Raw genomic sequence first — 20,374 nt, 5'->3', positions numbered from 1 at the left:
TACTCAATTCACATTTGCGAATTTGTGTCCTATGTTCAAGAGATGTATTTTAGTATATCAAAAAGCATTATTGGAAAAATCCATCGGCATACAACTTAATTTGTCCACCATATTAGTTACATTGCTCATTTTGAATTTGGAAATATGTTTTAAGTTGTACAAGTGAACTTTTCAATATTTGTTTCCTTATATGGAACCGCCGTACTTCTAAACAATAACTTAATATTCTAACTACATAACTATTGAATAGAGACAGCAAAGATTCATGGTTATAGTAATCACCACGTTTTTTATAAGTAAGGCTAAAACAGCCCTCTCACCATGTTCTGACAGTTTCTCTGATGTATTTGCAGAATTGCCGTTATATGAATACAAGATATCAAGTGCTTAAGTTTATTACATAAATATCAATAGCTTTTTACATATATTTAGCACAGCTTTTATTTGTACTTATATAAATCTAGTTAATAAAGAAATTAATCAGTAGAAGTGATTTCATATAAAATTTAAAGTAATAGTAACACCAATTTGCAAAAAACATTTTTCTCTCTCAAATAATTGTAACTTTTTTTTATATCAAAAATATTTTAGACACACTCTTAATGTAAGTAAAACATAATAGAAAATATTTTATATTTTAAAAAGAGTCTTAGCCAAATTGAAATGAAATATAAATGAAATAAGGAGGCGACCATTTGAGGGGGAGGGGGAGGGAGGAAGAGAATTTTCCGGATTGTTTATTCACATTTTTTTGCTATTACGGCTTTTCATTCTTGTACACAACTACTCCCTGCATTTTGTTGGACAGAATGTTCATTTTCGTCCTGTCTTGGGTAAAGTTTATTTATTTTCAGTTACTACCAGGCCAAAATATTCATTTCCAAAATATTCTTGCCCTACCTTAGAATATCAATTGGTCATCTCATAATAACTTGTTGTTCTTTATCAAATTTTTTATAACTAAAATGGGAGTCACAATAGATGATAATGTAATCACGTAGCTATATAAGATTTTTGGCTTTAAATCGTTAAAAAAAAACTGCCTGGAGGTGTTATCATCATATTTGACAGTTACGTTTCCCCTTTCCTCAGACCCTGGACCCCCCCCCCCCTAAAATAAATATGTGTAAGCTTTATGCATAATAGCAATATAACATTTTAGTATTCCTGGTTTCTTCAATGTATGGATAGCTTCCCTCCCTTCTGTTACTAACACCACTATCTTCGTCATCTGTCTTTATATATTCCTTGCGAACAGTCATCCCTTTTACCTGCTGACTAGTATTTGTTTTTCCCACAAGGTAGAATGCCATAGATGTGGGAAGTTCAATTGCATTTTCAGGCTGTCCATCAGACCTGGGAAAATTTAAATACATACATTTGAAAATAAAATATCAGTAAATGTTCATCTTTTAAAAAAAATATTTTCGTTTACAGAATATAAATTAACTTTAAGCTTCGTTAACTAATCGTTCGATAACTTTTAGTTTTGTTGACTTATTATGAGTTTACTGGTAGCTTCGATGACTCATTAGAAGTTAACTTGCAGCTTCGTTGACTAAGCATAGAAAAAAGATAACTTGTAGCTATGTTGTCTAATTATAAGTTATCTTGGAGCTTCGTTGACTTATTATAAGTTAACTTGTAGCTTCGTAGACTAATCATAAGTTAACTTGTAGCTTCGTTGACTATGTAGAAGTTAACTTCCAGCTTCGTTGACTAATTATAACTTTTAGCTTATTATTGTCACATGCTGGACAGCTTACCTGCAGCAGTACTGTATCAATGTGTTTGCATCATCATACTTTCCATCCGGCAAGGTTCCTCCAATATCATTGCTATTACCATCATCTTCATCATCCCAATAAACATATCCGTTTGCAAATCCTAAATATTGTTAAAAAGAAAAGAATTGTTATCCTTTATGTTATTTCAAACCCCTTTTATAAAGGTATTTAACTTGCTGTTCGGTGTAAGCAACGGCTCCGTGCTGAAAGCCGTACTTTGACCATTAATTGTTAACTTTTTATACATTGTGACTAAGATGCAGAGTGGTCTCATTAGCACTCATACCACATCTTCTTATTTATATTAGATAAATGTTTTAGAGAGAGAGGAAAAAAATATGAGAGCATAAGCTTTGCTTGATGTAACAACAGTTTTCTTTCGTGAAATTGATGAAAAAGATATAATATAACGAAACAACTAAATAATTATACAGTGTACAAGTTCGTTGTAATTTGAATAATGCGTTTTCATTATACAACTCCCGGGAAATTCCAGGTTGTGGACATTTGACCCGGATACACTTAGTAGGTAGGCTAAGTGGTACGACCCAAACTCTTCCGCAAGGGGATTTCGTGTCTGTAACCAAAATAGAGTTCAAAAATATAAGTGTTACATAATAACTTTTGGTTAAGAATGATCTTCGTTTACATTAGATAAATACTTTAAAGTTACCAAAAATGTAATTAAATATTTAGATTTAGCTATCTTAACGCCTTTTTGTCATTTTGTCACATTTTCGGAAATAAACCGTAAAAGTGTTAGAGGAAACTGGTTCTTAAATGTCTCTTTCTAAACAGCAACATTTCTGAGTCTATACACTTTAAAAACAAAACTTTGCGACAAAAGAGATGATTTCAGCTTCCCAATTGTGAACGTCTCATTTCTATGTAGCAACATTCCAGCCGCGCCTGCAAACGGAGTTTATATCTCCCAGTTTAATACGATATTCTAGGCCTTGTATTTCATATCATGATTTCCTTGATAGAGGGTTGCTGCTCACAAGAAAGCTATTAAACAAACAGTTCCAAGTGGTGAAGTTGAAATCATCCCTTCGTTAGTTTTACGGACACCATCATGAGTTGGTTGACCGTTATGGAATATTCGTTTCACAGATTATAAGGTATATGTTCCTAATGTTGTATCTACAACCCCGTCCTTTTCCCGAATGTGACCTACCGAATAAGACTTATTATCGGGTTTATAATAACATGAGCAACACGAAGGGTGCTACGTGTGGAGCATGATCTGCTTATCCTTCTGGAGCACCTGAAATCACCCCCAGTTTTTGGTTGGGTTCGTGTTGCTCAGTCTTTAGTTTTCTATGTTGTGTTTTGTGTACTATTGTTTGTCTGTTGGTCGTTTTTCTTTTTAGTCATGGCGTTGTCTGTTTATTTTCGACTTAGGAGTTTGAATGTCCCTCTGGTATATTTCGCCTTAAATTAAATGAATTTCAAAAAGAGAAATTATCACTGCATGAACCCCTCCCCCTAGCACAAACATCCTAAAACTGACTGACAAACCTAAAGGACAAGATCCTCCTTTCCTAAGGATACAGTAAGTTCCATTGGGCCATAACACTAATTTCCATTTTGTCCAATCTGTAACTTTCTCATCACGAATCTTTGTACAGTAATATGCTTTAGTGTTCTTATCAAATGAACCTAAAATGATCATCAGAAAAAAGATTTGCTAAACAAAGAATGTCGAAAATTGTTCATTACATTGATTTGATCCTACGAGCTCCCTTCACAGCACTTGCAATCTGTAGACAGTTAAGCTTAGATTTTGTATCCAACAAATTAAATAACGCACAAAATATGATAAAATAATGATGGAAGTCAAATTCAATTGAAAGAGTTATGACTAGAATAAGTGGAAATGCACAGTACAATTATTTCCAATTCTGTAAAAAATCAAGTATAGTAACATTATTTTATTTTCAAGTCATGTTTCAGATTGTAATTTCAGGTTATCTAGTATATCGATATTTTCAATTAATATATGATTACCGTAAAAATGGTGACCACTGGTTAGCAAGTTACTGTTACCATCATCTTCATTGTCCTGAAACCGCCATCCTTCGACCCATCCGGATGGACAGCCTGATTTAGGTTTCACTAAAGTATATTTTCCTTTTGGCCATCATTCTACAAGAATTGTTTGAAAATTATCTTAATCATTCATTAACGACCTGCATATCATAAACAAAATGTGATTTTATATTTGTGAAAACGAATTGGGAATCTATAACCCTTTTATGAAAAAAACTACTTTTATTTCTATGGTATGAATGCTGTTTGTTTAAAGGATCTTAAGATAATTATAATCAAACATATATTTTTTTCACCAACTTTTACATGAAACGGAATTACATGTACATTGACAAGCCAACCACTCAGAGCACTTGTATCTACTATCATGGTTGTTATGTACAATGTTTGAAACACAATGACCAACACCACGGAGCATTACATTCATTTAGTAGTATTCATTACATTATATAAATACTAGATTTAAGCCTAAAAATATACTGTTACTTACCTGAACAAACCCCGGCAACCACCAGGAACAAAGCCAAGATATTCTGCATCATAGTATACTGTTACTGTTACACAAAATGCTATCAACTAGTTGTTGAATAAAAACACTGAAGTTATATAGTTTTTTATTGTTTTATACCAGATATGTGTTCACCTACCTGCTTACGGAGCATGTCTCATTTTGTTAGCAAACAAGCTTGAACTTGATCAGGTTTTCATACAAAATGGAAACAATGACTGCAATAACAACTGTTGTTTCTATAGAGCATAATGATAATAGCAAAAGCAGAAACATTATGAGCGGAAAAGAAATGTTTGTAATATTTTCTTGAAACAATCGATAAAAATATTTTCATGTTTTTTTTATCATTTTGAGTTTTTCTTCATTATTGTTTTTCAATAATATCTTATCTTATGTTTTGAAATGATTTTTTTCCAGCTACCTGGGACTGCACTTGCTGTTTCTCATATTTGTTTTCCGTTTATTTTTTTTGCATAGATTGTTCTTGTGTTGTGCCGTTACACCACTGTCCCAGGTCAAGGGGAGGGTTGGCGCCTTCAGACATGTTGTACACCGCCACATTCTGTATGTGCCTGTCCCAAGTCAGGAGCATGTGAGTCACTGGTTGTCGTTGGTTCATGTCTGTCATATTTGTTTTCGTAAATTATATTGTTATAAATTAGGTCGTTAGTTTTCTCAATTGAATTGTTTCATATTTTTCATTTCGGGGCCTTTTATAGCCGACTATACGGTAGGAGTTTTTCTCATTGTTGTAGGCCGTACAGTTGCCTATAATTTCTTACATCCACTTCATTTGATCTTTGAGGATAGTTGTCTCATTGGCAATCATACCACATCTCCTTATTTTTATATTAACTGTATACTGAGATGTAAGCTGTTCAAATGTCAGTATGTTTTTCCATCTAAGATTAGATCATTCATAAAAATTATACCCTTATTGCAGTAATTGTCATAAATAAATAGCTCTCCACATATTTTAATATTAATATTTAGCCAAATGGGTTGACTCAAGATGCTTATTGCATTGTTTTCCTGTATCTTTTCTGGCCTCAATTTGGATAGATTTAAGACCCATCTTCAGTTAACATACTTCCGTTTGGATGAGATATTGAGGAAAAAACAATGACAAAACGTCCTGCAATGTATCTAATAAATCTAATATCAGACAAAAGATAGTGCGCATGTTCCTGTTGGTTATTAAGCAATAGTATCCTTGACAAACTATATTTATAAAAAAAAAACATTGACCCATCTTCAACAGGATATCCGAACTACTTCAGTGAAACTACATGTACTATCAGTTTTCCTTTCTTGCACTCTGAACGTTTTAAAATTACATATACGACTTTTTTTCGTTTATATATTTCAATTTAATAAACTTGATCATTTTTCCAATTTTTCAACCAAAATTCATATGTTTTCTTTTTCTATCACGTTCGTCGTCTGTCCGACTGTAATTCACTCATTGAACATTTCTTATGATGAGCGCTTACCAATTAGAAAACAAATATCACAGAAAAACTCAATGTGAAGTACTTAATGACTTTTAACTGTAACTGACAGGCTAATACTGTAAGTTAAACGCCGATAGAAGACTCTATGTAACGTCGGAACCAGCGAAAAATATGTTTTAAATCATCTTCATGTTAATTAAAATGTTCATATATTGAATACTTGTTTGTATATATCTTATCTGGTTGGCCAAAATCTTTGATTTTGCATATATATTTATAGAAAAAAACATCAAAAAATAGCTTTTTACAAAAGATCATCTAATTTTTTAGAAAAAAAAAAACCCAAGAAAATTACGCAAATGAATCATTTAACCTACCCATTTAGAATAAAATATAAAACAGAACTCCGGTCAATTCAACATGCAGATTTAAATCAGGAGAAAAAACAATGAAATGCACTTCCTTACACGCTCTCCAAGTAACGTGATCGTAACCACGGGGTTTTGAACAAAATGATACTGTATGGTATGATATCGATTCCTAAAAAAATGATTTAATATCTCCATTCCTTTTTATTTAATCAAAAACCGTTATTATAATGAACACTTGGCAGTATCAATCAAAATAACACTTTTATAAATAATAATCTGCAAAGCGGCACAACTCAATAAAACCTTTCTGAAGATATCAGGCATGCAGGCATCTACTTTAAACCTAATGGATGGAACATTATGGTATGTACTATACTATTCAGTTTGGTCTTAAATATTAACATTAGAACTAAGAGTGTATCGAATATATTGACAAGTATAGGACTGTTTATCAAAACTACTATCATTAGTTTAGTTGTGATGACATATTTCGAGAAAAATATTATAAAAACATTTTCACATTAACGGATATTATGATTCGAAACCAATTTATGGTATCATACTTATACACGATGCAATACGCGATCGTGTGTGGATAACAAGAAATTCTTAAACATTAACCCGAATAGCACAATACATCAAATGAAAAGTAAAATAACAAAAATACCGAACTCAAAGGAAAATTCAAAACAGAAAGTCCCTTATCAGATGGCAAAATCAAAAGCTCAAACACATCAAACGAATGGAAAACAACTGTCATATTCCTGACTTGGTACAGACATTTCCTTATGAAGAAAATGGTGAATTTAACCAGGTTTTATAGTTAGCTATACCTCTCACTTGTATGACAGTCGCATAAAACTCCATTATATTGACAACAATGTGTGAAACAGACATAATAGGTAAAAATGTCAAAAATAGGGGTACAGCAGTCAACATTGTGTTATAATCTTAATCACTATAATAACAAACAAATATGTCAACAAAGAAAAACAAAATGGCATATAGACGAAGCACATAAGAAAAAATGAAAGGCAAGAATACAAAATATGACCATAGCACAATAACACAATGGCGGGATGTATAAGTACTGAGACACGCCAAAAGGATATTACCAAAAATGGACAAAACAGTAAAGGTTAATAATTTACAAAGACAAATAAAAGAACACTATAACACGTAATTAAGATGATACACAGCGTCAGTACCTAGAATCTATACTTCAAGTACATCATGTATTATATGTGAAGTTGATACGGAATATTTATCAACAAGGTCTTGGTATCTTCCGATGAACCTTTTTAGAAAAAGGACGAGATGTTCTTTGACATAACCCTGGTTCATCAAGTTTCTGCTCAGACACTGGTGACGTTTTATAAAGTCTGAATAGCAGCTGCAAGCTCTTGAATACCGAATGCGTTGGGAAATGTATATCCCATATGCAGGTGAAGTTGGTAAATTGCTACTAAGGTGGGGGGAAATTGATAATTTCAAAGTTAAAATCGTCTCGTTTGTTATAGATTCTGGTACTGAGATGACCGCTTATGTCAAATCGAGGTATAAGTCTAAAAATGAGTCGGAGGAAGCCGTGTCTGTTGTTTCTTCAATTTCTAGTTCTGGAGGATATATTAGACGTAGATACTCTTTCCGAATGGATTAAGGCTGTGAGGTCGTTGATACAAATCCGAATTAAGAAACTAAATGGGCATATCAATACCCACGCTACGTCAATTTTAAAAGACCCAAATGTTGCAAAACACTTGTCCTACCTCCATGACAAATATGTTGTTGTCCCCGCAGATAAAGCCCCAAACAACATCGTTTTTGTGTGTAAATATCATTACATAGACTGCTTGATAAATGAATTAGGTATTGACAATTCACTTGGAAACTCAACATATACCCTCACGACACTTACCAAAGAGGAAATCCTGGATAATCATAGGTCTGTTCTATGTTCCTTTGGAATTTCAACCAAAGATGAAGAACTGGATCTTCTATCACTGTATTGGATACCTAAACTACATAAGTGTCCTTAAAAACAACGGTATATTGCTGGGTCTTCCAAGTGCTCCACGAAACCTCTTTCTAAATAATTAACATCTATTTTATCAGCAATCAAAGCCGGGCTCCAAAGTTATTGTGAAACTGCATATTTTAGAGGTGGCGTGAATCAGATGTGGATACTAAAAAATTCCAAAGATCTTTTAGAGTACATACAATCTTAGACTCTCTCATCTTGCAATAGTATTAAAACATTTGACTTTTCTACACTTTACACAAGTATTCCCCATTCCAAACTAAAAGACAAATTGAAAGAGTTGGTATTACTTTGTTTCATTAAAAAGAATGGCGAACGTAGATACAAGTATCTTGTCTTGGGGAGGGATAAATCCTACTTTGTAAAGAATCACTCTGATTCAAACAAAAAGTTCTCTGAAACTGACATTATCAAGATGCTTGATTTCTTGATTGACAACATATTTGTTACGTTTGGAGGACGTGTTTTTCAACAGACTGTCGGAATTGCAATGGGAACCAATTGTGCCCCTCTTCTTGTCGACTTGTTTCTCTTTATTATTATGAGGCTGACTTCATACAGGAACTTCTTAGGAAGAGAGATAAGAAGTTAGCAATATCCTTTAACTCTACGTTCCGCTATATAGATGATGTTCTCTCACTAAATAATACAAAATTTGGTGACTATGTTGAACGAATCTATCCCATCGAACTAGAGATAAAGGATACTACAGATAGAGTTAAGTCTGCCTCATATCTTGACTTACATCTAGAAATTGACAATGAGGGTCGGTTGAAAACAAAACTTTACGACAAAAGAGATGATTTCAGCTTCCCAATTGTGAACTTTCCATTTCTATGTAGCAACATTCCAGCAGCGCCTGCATACGGAGTATATATCTCCCAATTGATACGATATTCTCGGGCTTGTGTTTCCTATCATGATTTCCTTGATAGAGGACTGCTGCTCACAAGGAAGCTATTAAACCAAGAGTTCCAAATGGTGAAGTTGAAGTCATCCCTTCGTAAATTTTACGGACGCCATCACGAGTTGTTTGACCGTTATGGAATAACCGTTTCACAGATGATATCGGATATGTTCCTTATGTCGTAACTACAATACCCTTCCTTTTCACGAATATGACTTACCGAATTAGACTATTTACCGGATTTGTAATAACATAAGCAACACGACGGGCTACCACATGTGGAGCAGGATCTGCTTACCCTTCCGGAGCACCTGAGATCACCCCCAGTTTTTGGTGGGGTTCGTGTTGCTTAGTCTTTAGTTTTCTATGTTGTGTCATCTGTACTATTATTTGTCTGTTTGTCTTTTTATTTTTGTCCATGGCGTTGTCAGTTTGTTTTCGATCTATGAGTTTGACTGTCCCTCTGGTATCTTTCGTCCCTCTTTTTAAATGGAACCCAATCAAAAAAGTTTGGATTGTTAATGGAAAGAACATCATCAATATATCTGAATGTGAAATTAAATGATCTGGCTTCTTTTATCCTGTTGTTTTTGACAAGTGTCTGAAGGAACTCCGACTCATATGAAAATAAGAAGAGGTCGGCAAGGATAGTCGCACAGTTCGTTCCAATAGGAATGCTGACAATTTGTTAAAAAAGTGTACCTCCAAATTGAACAAATATGTTGTCAATAAGAAACCCCAGCATACTGATCACTTGTTCCTCTGTGTAGCATGTTTTCACTTTTTGTTCACTATTAACAAAATATTCCGTATGGTATCCGAAAGTAATAAATTTATACCGTATGCTACAATTTTCATATTACAAAGCATTTTGGATTAGTTCTATTAGACGACTTTTCAATTTCACATGGGAAATGGTAGTATACAGGGTTGAAAATCAAAAGATTTGATAGAATTAATTTCAGAGAAAGATCGAGATTTGAAATTATCCAGAAGTGTTTTAGACTTTTTTAGAATCCACATATGGTTAATACCACTACGCAAGTAAACAGTTTTACAGTATTTCTGAAGACCCTTTTTCACTGCGGACAGAATTTTTGTCAATCTAATGGACAATTCGTTTGTAGAACATGTAGATGAGCCGGCAATGTTCTGTTGTTTGTACGGAATTTTGTGAAGCTTATGTATCGAATACAAACAAGGTAAGTCCTCAGATTTGCTGTTCAATGCAATGTTCATTGAAGCCATGAAGGACTTATCATTCACCTTTCGGATATGTTCATGTTGAATTATGTTTAGATCCCAGTCATAACATGGTCAGAGGGGCTGTAAGTATAAGGCGTGTGGGAACAGTCACATGCCAGAGGGTTTTTTTTTTTTTTTTAGTTATTTTTAAAAATAACATTTTGACATTTTAAAAAGTAAATATTTTTTTCATTGAAGAAATGACAGGTTTCTTACTTAAGTTATATTTGGTATTGAAAACATTTTCTTTTAATGCATTTTTTTTGTGAAGATATCGTTTATTCCATTCAAAATCACATGGAGTTGTCTGTCTTGGTGCACGACACGTTTTTGTGCTCACGATAATACACACAAATGATAATGGGATTAATCAATAGTATTACACGGTACACCAGACCACACAAACCACCTAAATCCGACTCCTTTGAGGAATTAGACGTACAAACAAATAAAAAAAAACACCCCTTGTCATATATACCATGCATGTGTTTTAAAAAGAAATCCAGTAATCGCCATTCAATTTTTCAGTAGATGAAATAAATTTTAATAAAATGATTTTTGACAATTATGAAAATTATATCACAAGAATTTAACATGTAAACACCTTTCCAAAATATTTTTTTGAGGTCACTTCAGATTGAATAACGCTTTTTTTCTGTAAGAACCATCATCATGTACATTCTAGACCTAAGGATTGAAAATATGAAGTACCTTAACGTTTAGGTATAATCGAATTTTGATTAAAATTACAAAATATGTAAACCAAAAGCTGACAATCCAAATTTATCAGTAAAATCCATTATCACAGGCGAACGACCCATATGGACTAATAGTTCACAATCAGTGTACCCGTTTAAGTTTAAAAAAATGGTTATCTCAATCATCATTTAATAACGCAAATTCCTATAGTCAACAAAACAGTTGACCATATTGCTGTTTTATTCTCTGAAATGATTTAAAAAAAAAAGTTTCTCAAACTCAATCAAAGTAAATTGTATCGTTGTTTTTTTTTGTTTGATGTGTTTTAATACAATTGCTTTAATAAGAAAAACTTATATATATTTGACGTAAATTTTATATTGAGGTTCTGCAAAAGGAAATCACCAATTCACCAACATTCCAACTGACTTCATTTTCAGAAAACGATATCTGTAACAAACATAAACTATTAGCTACTTCTTTACAAGCAGAACCAAAAACAATGAAAGTCCCAACTATGTACTGGCTTCCGAAGCTACACAAATCACCTTACAAATATAGATTTATTTCGTCTTCAAGTCATTGTTCCACTACTAAATTGTCTATTCTACTTACTAGTACACTTGGTACAATCAAAAACCTGATAATAAATTGTTCAAATAAGGCCTTTGAAAATAGTGGAATTAATTACTTTTGGAGTGTCAAAAACTCGTTGGAAGTACTTGATAAATTGCATGCATATATTGGTGATTTTGAATCTGTTCAAAGTTTTGATTTTTCTACCCTATATACCACTTTGTCTCATATTCTTATTAAGAAAAAATTCACACACCTAATTAAATGGGCATTTACAAAGTCGGAATGCGAATACATATGTTCAAACTCTTTTAGGTCATTTTTTAGTAGCAACAAACAAAAGAACTATGTCAATTGGACATGCTTTGATACGATATCTGCCCTTGAATTTTTACTTGATAACATTTTTGTTCGTTTTGGAGATTCCGTGTATCGTCAAGTTATCGGAATTCCAACGGGGACTAACTGTGCACCACTTATTGCGGACCTGTTTTTGTATTGTTATGAGTTACAATTTATGACTAAAATCAGCAAAGACCCATCGAAAAAACATCTGATAAAAAAATTTAACAATACTTTTAGATATTTGGATAATATATTGGCTCTCAATAATGACGACTTCAGTATGTATACTAAAGAAATTTATCCTGTTGAACTTACTTTAAATAAAGCTAATACTAAAAATGACCACTGTCCTTTCCTCGATCTTGATATCTATATCATTAACGGGAAGCTTAATACAAAAATTTATGATAAAAGAGATGATTTTTCATTTCCTATCGCTAATTATCCATTTTTAGATGGTGACGTTCCCTTGTCACCATCTTATGGTGTTTATATATCTCAACTTGTACGATTCACTCGTGTATATAACAACGTATGAGATTTTAGCGAGAAAAATTTATGTATTACTGAAAAATTATTACACCAGGGTTTTTGATATCATAAACTAGTCAAAACATTTACTAAATTTTATCATCGGTATAAGGACATCATTCGTAAAGCAGACATCATATACGTTCGGGTATTTCACATCCAATCTTTTATGGTAATATTCTTTACAAAGCACAAAAATGTCAGTATTCACCTCAAAAGCTAACAAAACCTTTAAACAGACTTATTAAGAAGGGATATAGTTACGATACTGTTGTCAGGTCATTAAAGATTGCATATTTTGGCTTTAATATTGATTCACTTATAGGGTCTTTGCATCGGAATTAAACACATTTTATTTTAAAACCAGTTGTTGGCATGACACGGGTTATATTCTTCTCATATATTGTATAACGGTATAATACTAAACCCCTAACAGGAGGGATTATGCCTGATATTCATATGATGAAGACATAATCTTTCAATCAGTTTAATTGAGGTCTGGAGCTGGCATGTCAGTAACTGCTAGTAGTCTGTTGTTATTTATGTATTATTGTCATTTTGTTTATTTTCTTTTGTTTCCCATTCTGACATCGGACTCGGACTTCTCTGCTACTGAGTTTTACTGTGCGTACTGTTGTGCGTTTGTTTTTTCTACATTGGCTAGAGGTATAGGGGAGGGTTGAGATCTCAAAAACATGTTAAACCCCGCCGCATTTTTGCGCCTGTCCCAAGTCAGGAGCCTCTGGCCTTTGTTAGTCTTGTATCAGTTTTATTTTTAGTTTCCTGTGTATAATTTGGAGTTTAGTATGACGTCCATTATCACTGAACTAGTATACATATTTGTTTAGGGGCCAGCTGAAGGACGCCTCCGGGTGCGGGAGTTTCTCGCTGCATTGAGAACCCTTTTGTGGCCTTCGGCTGTTGTCTGCTCTTTGGTCGGGTTGTTGTCTCTTTGACACATTCCCCATTTCCATTCTCAATTTTATAGAATCACGATGAAAACAATTTGGTAGATTTTTGAAGAACATGTTAATTTTGTTATGTGATATGATTGTCTATAAAGAGAAGTATTAAAAACATCTAATGGACACTGTACTGCTGTCGTAATCAACATGGCACGACAAATGTGTAATAATTCAAAAGATATAACCAAGTGTCTGGTTGATGATAAAATGATAAACTATAAAACAAAGACGGACATGTCAAGGAGACTCCTCCCTTTAAACAGTTAAAAAATGGACATGTATGCTTCAAAATATACCCGCCAAAAAATTAATTTATAATCTGAACTGATATAGATTAAAAACAATAAGCAAAAAAACTTCCTTTAGTCCATATCTAATATAGAAATTAACAGTAACAGCTGTTACAAAAAACCTTTGGTGACTTTTATGAAGGAAAATTACGAGTGAAAATGTTTAAAATGAGGAGGATTTTGATCTAATGATTTTGATGGATATGTCAGTGGAAATCGGAGACCCCCCTATATCAAAAAAGGTTAATAAAGAGTTATGCAGACATGACAGAGAACAGTATTGATGCTATATTCATACATTTAACACTACAACTGATTGTGTAGTTAAAAAACAAACACGAAAATAGAAGATACTGTTTGCTTAGACTAAAAAAGAAAGGACATTTTTGAACGTTGTTATGCATTTTATCATACTACAGTCAACCTTTCAAAACATTTGATACCCTTACACATATCCTGCATACTACCTAGTAGCATTTATCATTTGTTTTCAAATCCGTATCAATGAGTTTATATCAATACATCACAAAAAGACAAAACTGATTTCAAAAATAGGAAGGTGTGGCTTCAGAATGGGAGTTAGAGAAACCATGTGTCCATACATCTATACCAAAAAGTAAAATAAAAGAAATACCGAACTCTAAGGAAATTCAAAACGGATATCCCTTATCAAATGGTGAAATCAAAAGCTCAAACACACCAAACGTCATATTCCTCATGTGAAAAAAGGTGGATTAAACCTTGTTTTATAGCTAGCTAAAACTTATTTGTATGACAGTCGCATAGAATTCCATTATGTTGACAACAGTGTGTGAGCAAAATAAACAGACACAATAGGCATTAATGTAAAAAAATTAGTGTACAGCAGTCAACATTACATTATAATCTTAAGCACTATAAATTAAACAAATATGTCAACAAAGAAAAACAAAATGGCATGTATACACTCTAAAGACAAAGCACTAAACCAAAATTGAAAGACAGGAACACAAAAAATTACCATAGCACAATAACACAATGGCGGGATGCATAAATACCGAGCTATGCAAAAAGGATATAACCAAAATGGACTAAGTTTATCAATAAACTGATTGGTCATAATTTTGCTATTTTGTACATAGAACTCAGTTAGTCTAAGTTGAAGCTGTTTGTTAAGATAAAATTTATTGAAGCATGCGAGTAATAATTGCTAAAAAATAAGTACATATGTTTTGCCAATAATTTTGTAATAATATAGTAATTTAATTGTTTATGATAGACACAAGTAATGATCCGGATAATAATTGTCCCCCGCACGATGAGTTGCGGGGAACATACAAATCTCAAGCGTCGGCCCGTTTTGTAAGCGCTCTCTAATGTACAATTCTTGCCAGATATTCGTTACATTTATATCAAAGGTTGATATCAGTAATGTTTCGGACTGTTGCGAAAATCAATTCCTGTAAACTATTTTTAAATTAGTTATGCCTCTTGGAAATATTGATTATATAAAAAATTGTAAACACTCTCACGTGTACCATTCTAGCCATATGTGTTTATGAAATTATTATCAAAGGTTTATATCAGCAATGTATGGGACAAGTTAGAATTTCAAACATTTTTTGAAAGAGTTATGCACCTCGGAAATATTGATTATACGGAAAATTGCATTTTAAGCACACCCAGGCCGTGAGTTTTCTCGTTTGAATTCCCTAAGATATCTATAAAAAGTTCCAAGGAACCAAACAAAATTCCTGTTAAGTAATTTGTTTGAAGTAGTAGGAATGACATTTTATGAATATTTTCACTTTTTTGATAAGGTAAAATTTGTAAAAGTTGATGCTTAACAAAACATTAAGGAGTACTTCTATACATTTATTTATTATATATAAAATAAATAAATACGCAAAAAATAATATCAACTATTTAACTGTAACTTAGTGGAACATTGTAAATTCTAACCTATTAATTCAAGCTGAATGATGTAAGCCATTTTATATCTGTTGATGACACAATACACTCATTATATTATGACTAAAATGTAAGATGATTTAAAGCTGTTTGTTTATAAGCGATCAACATCATGGACTCAGACAATATTTAATCAGGATGGTAAAGAACAAGAAGTGAATGGACTTTGTAATTCATGTGAAAAGATTTACATTGTGAAAGTTCATACACTGTGGTTCATATACTACTTAATTGTTTTAATGAAAAATAGACATATAATACAGTTAGGTTTATCACACAGCTGTAACACAATAAAAAATGAAACACATATATTGATGTTTTTACCGCAATACAAAAGAAAAAGAAAAAAGAGAAGGTAACAAATTTGGTATTTATATGTATCACAATTCCAAAACAGTACCATAGACAAAAGAAGTACACACAATTATATGTATCATACTTTTTTGAAAACACAAAAACAGAATGATAAAAAAACTAAGGTATAAAACACTCCTGCAAACAATCAGATAATTGATATATCAATACACACACATATATACACAATACACACACATGGATTCATATCACAACAATGAAAACACACACAGTCTCATTGTCCATCTCTTTACCATACCGTAATTTTCGTCAGTGGTAGTTGTTAGATCTATCTCAATATTTTCAGTCTTTTGCTACAAGTAGGAGTTTCTACGGTAACAATATTTAAAGTATTTGATGAGGTAACACAAACGACACAAACCTATGTTCTAAATTTCAGTTCAGAATTTGACTTCTTGCTTCAAATTAAGTTTGAAAATTGAGGTACCATAACCACACAGCCGCCGTTAACTTCTTCGTTAAAACTCGATACAATTGCAATGGGACCTTCCTAAATATTCAACTTTTTTCATTTATTGTAAGTAATATCCTTCCAAAGTAAAAATGTTAACAATACATTTATTTCAAAGAAATTGAAAACCAAATCAGTTTAGGTAATAAACTTTTTGCTTCAAAATTCGATTGAGCAGTTCACATTTTGGCATTCGTAAGCAATATTTTGAAAATGGCGTCCACTGTTGAACGTTAACAACGACATGGCATGTATTCATTTAGTTATTAATTAGAAAGTTATATTTGAAATATTTTAAGTGTGTCTTCTTATTTTTAAGAAATTACTTATTTCACCTTCACTTTAGTATATTTATTAGAAACAGTCTCTCCGCACACAAAATAAAGATTTAAATGCATCGATCGTGCACTGTTTACATGACTTACAAATCCTTGCTTACATTGACATCGTAATATATCTAACACCGGACAAAATATCGGATGCATTTAAGACTGTGATTTGAATTGCCTTTGTGAAAAAATAATACTGTTTTGATTATTAACATGATATTATATGAGTTGGTTATAAAGTAAAATTCCACTTGAGTTCGAGCGCTGAAAGAAGACTCTATGTAACGTCGGAGCCAGCGGAAAATATGTTTTAAATTTTTTTTTGACAGGAAAATATGTATTAAATCTTATTATGATAACCGCTATAATTCCATCACTTCGACTTCGCGGTGTTCTACAAATTCCATATATATTTAAAGAGATTTTTACAGATCATGCCCAGTTTTTGGTGGGGTTCGTGCTGCTCATTCTTTAGTTTTCTATGTTATGTTTTGTGTACTAATGTTTATCTGTTGGTCTTTTAGTCATGGCGTTGTCGGTTTAATTTTGCCTCTCTTTTATAAAAAAAAAAACATCATAGAATTGCTTTCAACAAAAGTTCATGTCATTTTTTAGATACAAAAACAAGAAAATTACTCCAATGAATCATTAAACCTACCCATTTAGACGATAAATATAAAACAGAACTCCGGTCAATTCGACAAATTCAAATTAAATGAAATTCACTTCTTAACACGCTCTCCAAGTATACAGCAGTCCGTGATCGTAAACGTCGGAAGTTGAACAAATGATAATGGTGGATTGTACGGTGTGATAATGATTCCTAATTATTTAAGTAATATCTCCATTTATTACAAAAAAAAAATAAAAACCGTTATTGAACACTCAACAGTAGACAGTCGAAATAACCCTATACAATAATGTGCAAAACGGCACAACTCAATAATCCCTTTCTGAAGATATCGGGCATGCAGGCGGCTTTCTGCTATAAACCTATTCTAAATAGATGGAACATTATGCTATGTACTATATTATTCATTTTGGTTAAAAATAGTTACATTAGAGCAAAAGGTGTATCGAAAACATTGACGAGTATATGACTTTTATCAAAACTACTATTATCATTTTATTTGTAACGATATATTTCGAGAAAATATTTTGAAAATATTTTCACATTAACGGATATTATTTGGTTTATCCTTTAAAACCAATTCATGCTGTCACACGTATATAAAACTCAAAGTTATATTCAAAATATACAAAGATGATATGCAACTACGCAGTCGTGTGGATAGCAAAAAAAAAAAGAGCTTAAACATGATCATCGTGATGAGCTCCATACATCAAATGAAAATAACATTTTAACATTTTGAAAGACTATATGTTTTTTTTTTTATTTTTGAAATGACACGTTTCTAACTAAAGTTATATTAGATAATGATAACATTTTCTTTCATGCATTTTTCGGTTAAGATATCGTTAATTCCATTTAAAATCACACAAAGCAGTCTGTCTTGGTGCACGTCACTTTTTCAGGTTTACAATAATATATAAATGAATACCTCGAATAGCCAATAGTATTACACAGTACACCAAACCACACAAATAACAAAATCCCTACTCCTTTGGGGGAAATAGACGAACAAGAAAAGACGAAGGACAACACAGAGAGCGCACAATTAAGAAAGCCTGTCAGTGACAAGCACAGAATAAGGTGGTGTTAAACCTGTCTTGTGTGTGTACAAATCTCCTCCTCTGTCATCAAGACTAAGTGTCGTTAATCGTAATTTGTTTTTTCTAGTTGATTTTTAAATTTTTGAAAAATTTATATCGGAAGAATTTGACTGAGAATCAGTTCTCTAAAAATAGTTTTGTGAGGTTACTACAGACAGAATAACGCTTGATTCTTTTATAAACTTCATTATAACATTGCTTGAAGTGAATGACAGTGATTACCCAGTGAAATAAAAACAAATAATTTCACATTCGAAATAAATCTGATAATTTCACTCCTCTGACGATATACAGCAATTGGTAATGTCAAGACATTGTCGATGACTTTGCATTAAAGCAATAATACTAATTGGGAATGCGATAACAGAAATAGTTCCTTGTATTTTCTACTGTATTTCTATTAAAAAAAAACATGGTCATTGTAATAAAAAGAATACTAATCGAAGAATTCAGATATCGAAAAATATTCAATTCGTGACGATGTTTTCGTAAATTAATGTGTTGTTCGGTCACTCGTTGAATATTTTTTTATAATTGAATTCTTCGATAAGGTATTCTATAACTATGTATATTCTATACCTAAAGATTGAAAAGGTAAAGTATCTTAACGTTTAGATAATCGAATTAAAAAAAATCAAATATGCAAACCGAAAATTTACAATCCAAATGTATCATTAAAATCCTATAGCGCTGGCTACTAATCGGACGATACTTAAAGAAATACAAAACGTATGAACCCGTTTACAGTGGTGTGCACGACGTTTGATTCCTGGATAGTCCTCATTAAGTGCCATTAATTTTGGAAAGAAAATACATAAAACGATTAGAGTTGTCGAGCGTTGTGCCTAAAATGAGCAGCGAATGTCGTATAATGTCAAATTTATTAAAGAGATCTAAATATGAAATCTAAGTTTACATCCACATCTTTTGGAGTTACTGTTCGTTGTACATATATACACTACTTTAATAATTTTACATTATGACAAAAAATGAAACACCTAACATTCACATTGAGTAACGTGTCGCTAATAATATTTAGGAGGACGTTTTTTTCTTTCTTCGGAAAAGTCGGAACGGTGCACTAGTACAATTCAAAACTACATTTTCAATTCACCTCTTCAGAATCTAAGAGACTATGGGTAATCTCATTGTTCGTACACCAAAAAAAAAATAATGTAACGTCATAGGTTTAATGTCCATTGTTTAGGACATTTCAAACCAATCATAACGTTTTGGTGTACGCTTTTGAAAATATTACCCAAAATGCATTAGATTCTGATACGGCGAATTGCCTAAAGAAATATACATTCTGTAAATCAGTCAATTATTCTTTTATTTCACTTGAGGAGGTCGAACTTCTCTTGATAAGTTACGTAAACTATATTACCAGTTATGCTAGGGACGGTTTTACTTGATGAAGATTTTTTTTTTCAAACGAGGACATGCTTCTCGTGTGTAGTATAACGTAAAGCAACAAAAAAAAAAAAAAAAAAAAAAAAACAACCATGTACAGTCGTTATGAATATCATAAAGAAAACAAGTAAATGTTTAATTTTTGCTTGATGATGAGTTGAAACATTCGAGCATTTGTTATTTTTTCAACGCTGCCAGTATTGCTTGGTTATATTGTTGTAGATTGACTCAGTGAGAATTAATTCTAACTCCAAAATGTATAAGGAAACAGTTACTCTGTGATTTTCAACTCGATTTGTATAAAAGCTATTGATTATATAAATTACGATTATTCATATGCTATCAACA

General features: G+C 32.3%; 2 protein-coding genes across 2 annotated transcripts in view; both read right to left on the bottom strand.

The window, feature by feature from the left end:
- Positions 1–20,374, bottom strand: part of LOC127702591 (uncharacterized) — a 94,730-nt gene that overhangs the window by 21,115 nt on the left and 53,241 nt on the right. The gene's annotated exons all lie outside the window — the stretch shown is intronic.
- LOC127701931 (uncharacterized) overlaps positions 647–20,374 on the bottom strand; it is a 92,667-nt gene continuing 72,939 nt past the window's right edge. Inside the window, exons 3-5 of the mRNA XM_052205901.1 lie at positions 3,309–3,449; positions 1,767–1,887; positions 647–1,356 (exon numbers count right to left, since the gene is read on the bottom strand). Of these exons, the coding sequence (XP_052061861.1) occupies positions 1,134–1,356; positions 1,767–1,887; positions 3,309–3,449 (485 nt within the window). The 3' untranslated portion in view covers positions 647–1,133. The remainder of the gene's footprint in view (positions 1,357–1,766; positions 1,888–3,308; positions 3,450–20,374) is intronic.

Source organism: Mytilus californianus, unplaced genomic scaffold (assembly GCF_021869535.1).
Source record: "Mytilus californianus isolate M0D057914Y unplaced genomic scaffold, xbMytCali1.0.p SCAF_5, whole genome shotgun sequence".
Classification (NCBI taxonomy): Eukaryota; Metazoa; Mollusca; class Bivalvia; order Mytilida; family Mytilidae; genus Mytilus; species Mytilus californianus.
The sequence above is the reverse complement of the archived record's forward strand: the minus strand, read 5'-3'. Positions and strand labels throughout refer to the sequence as shown.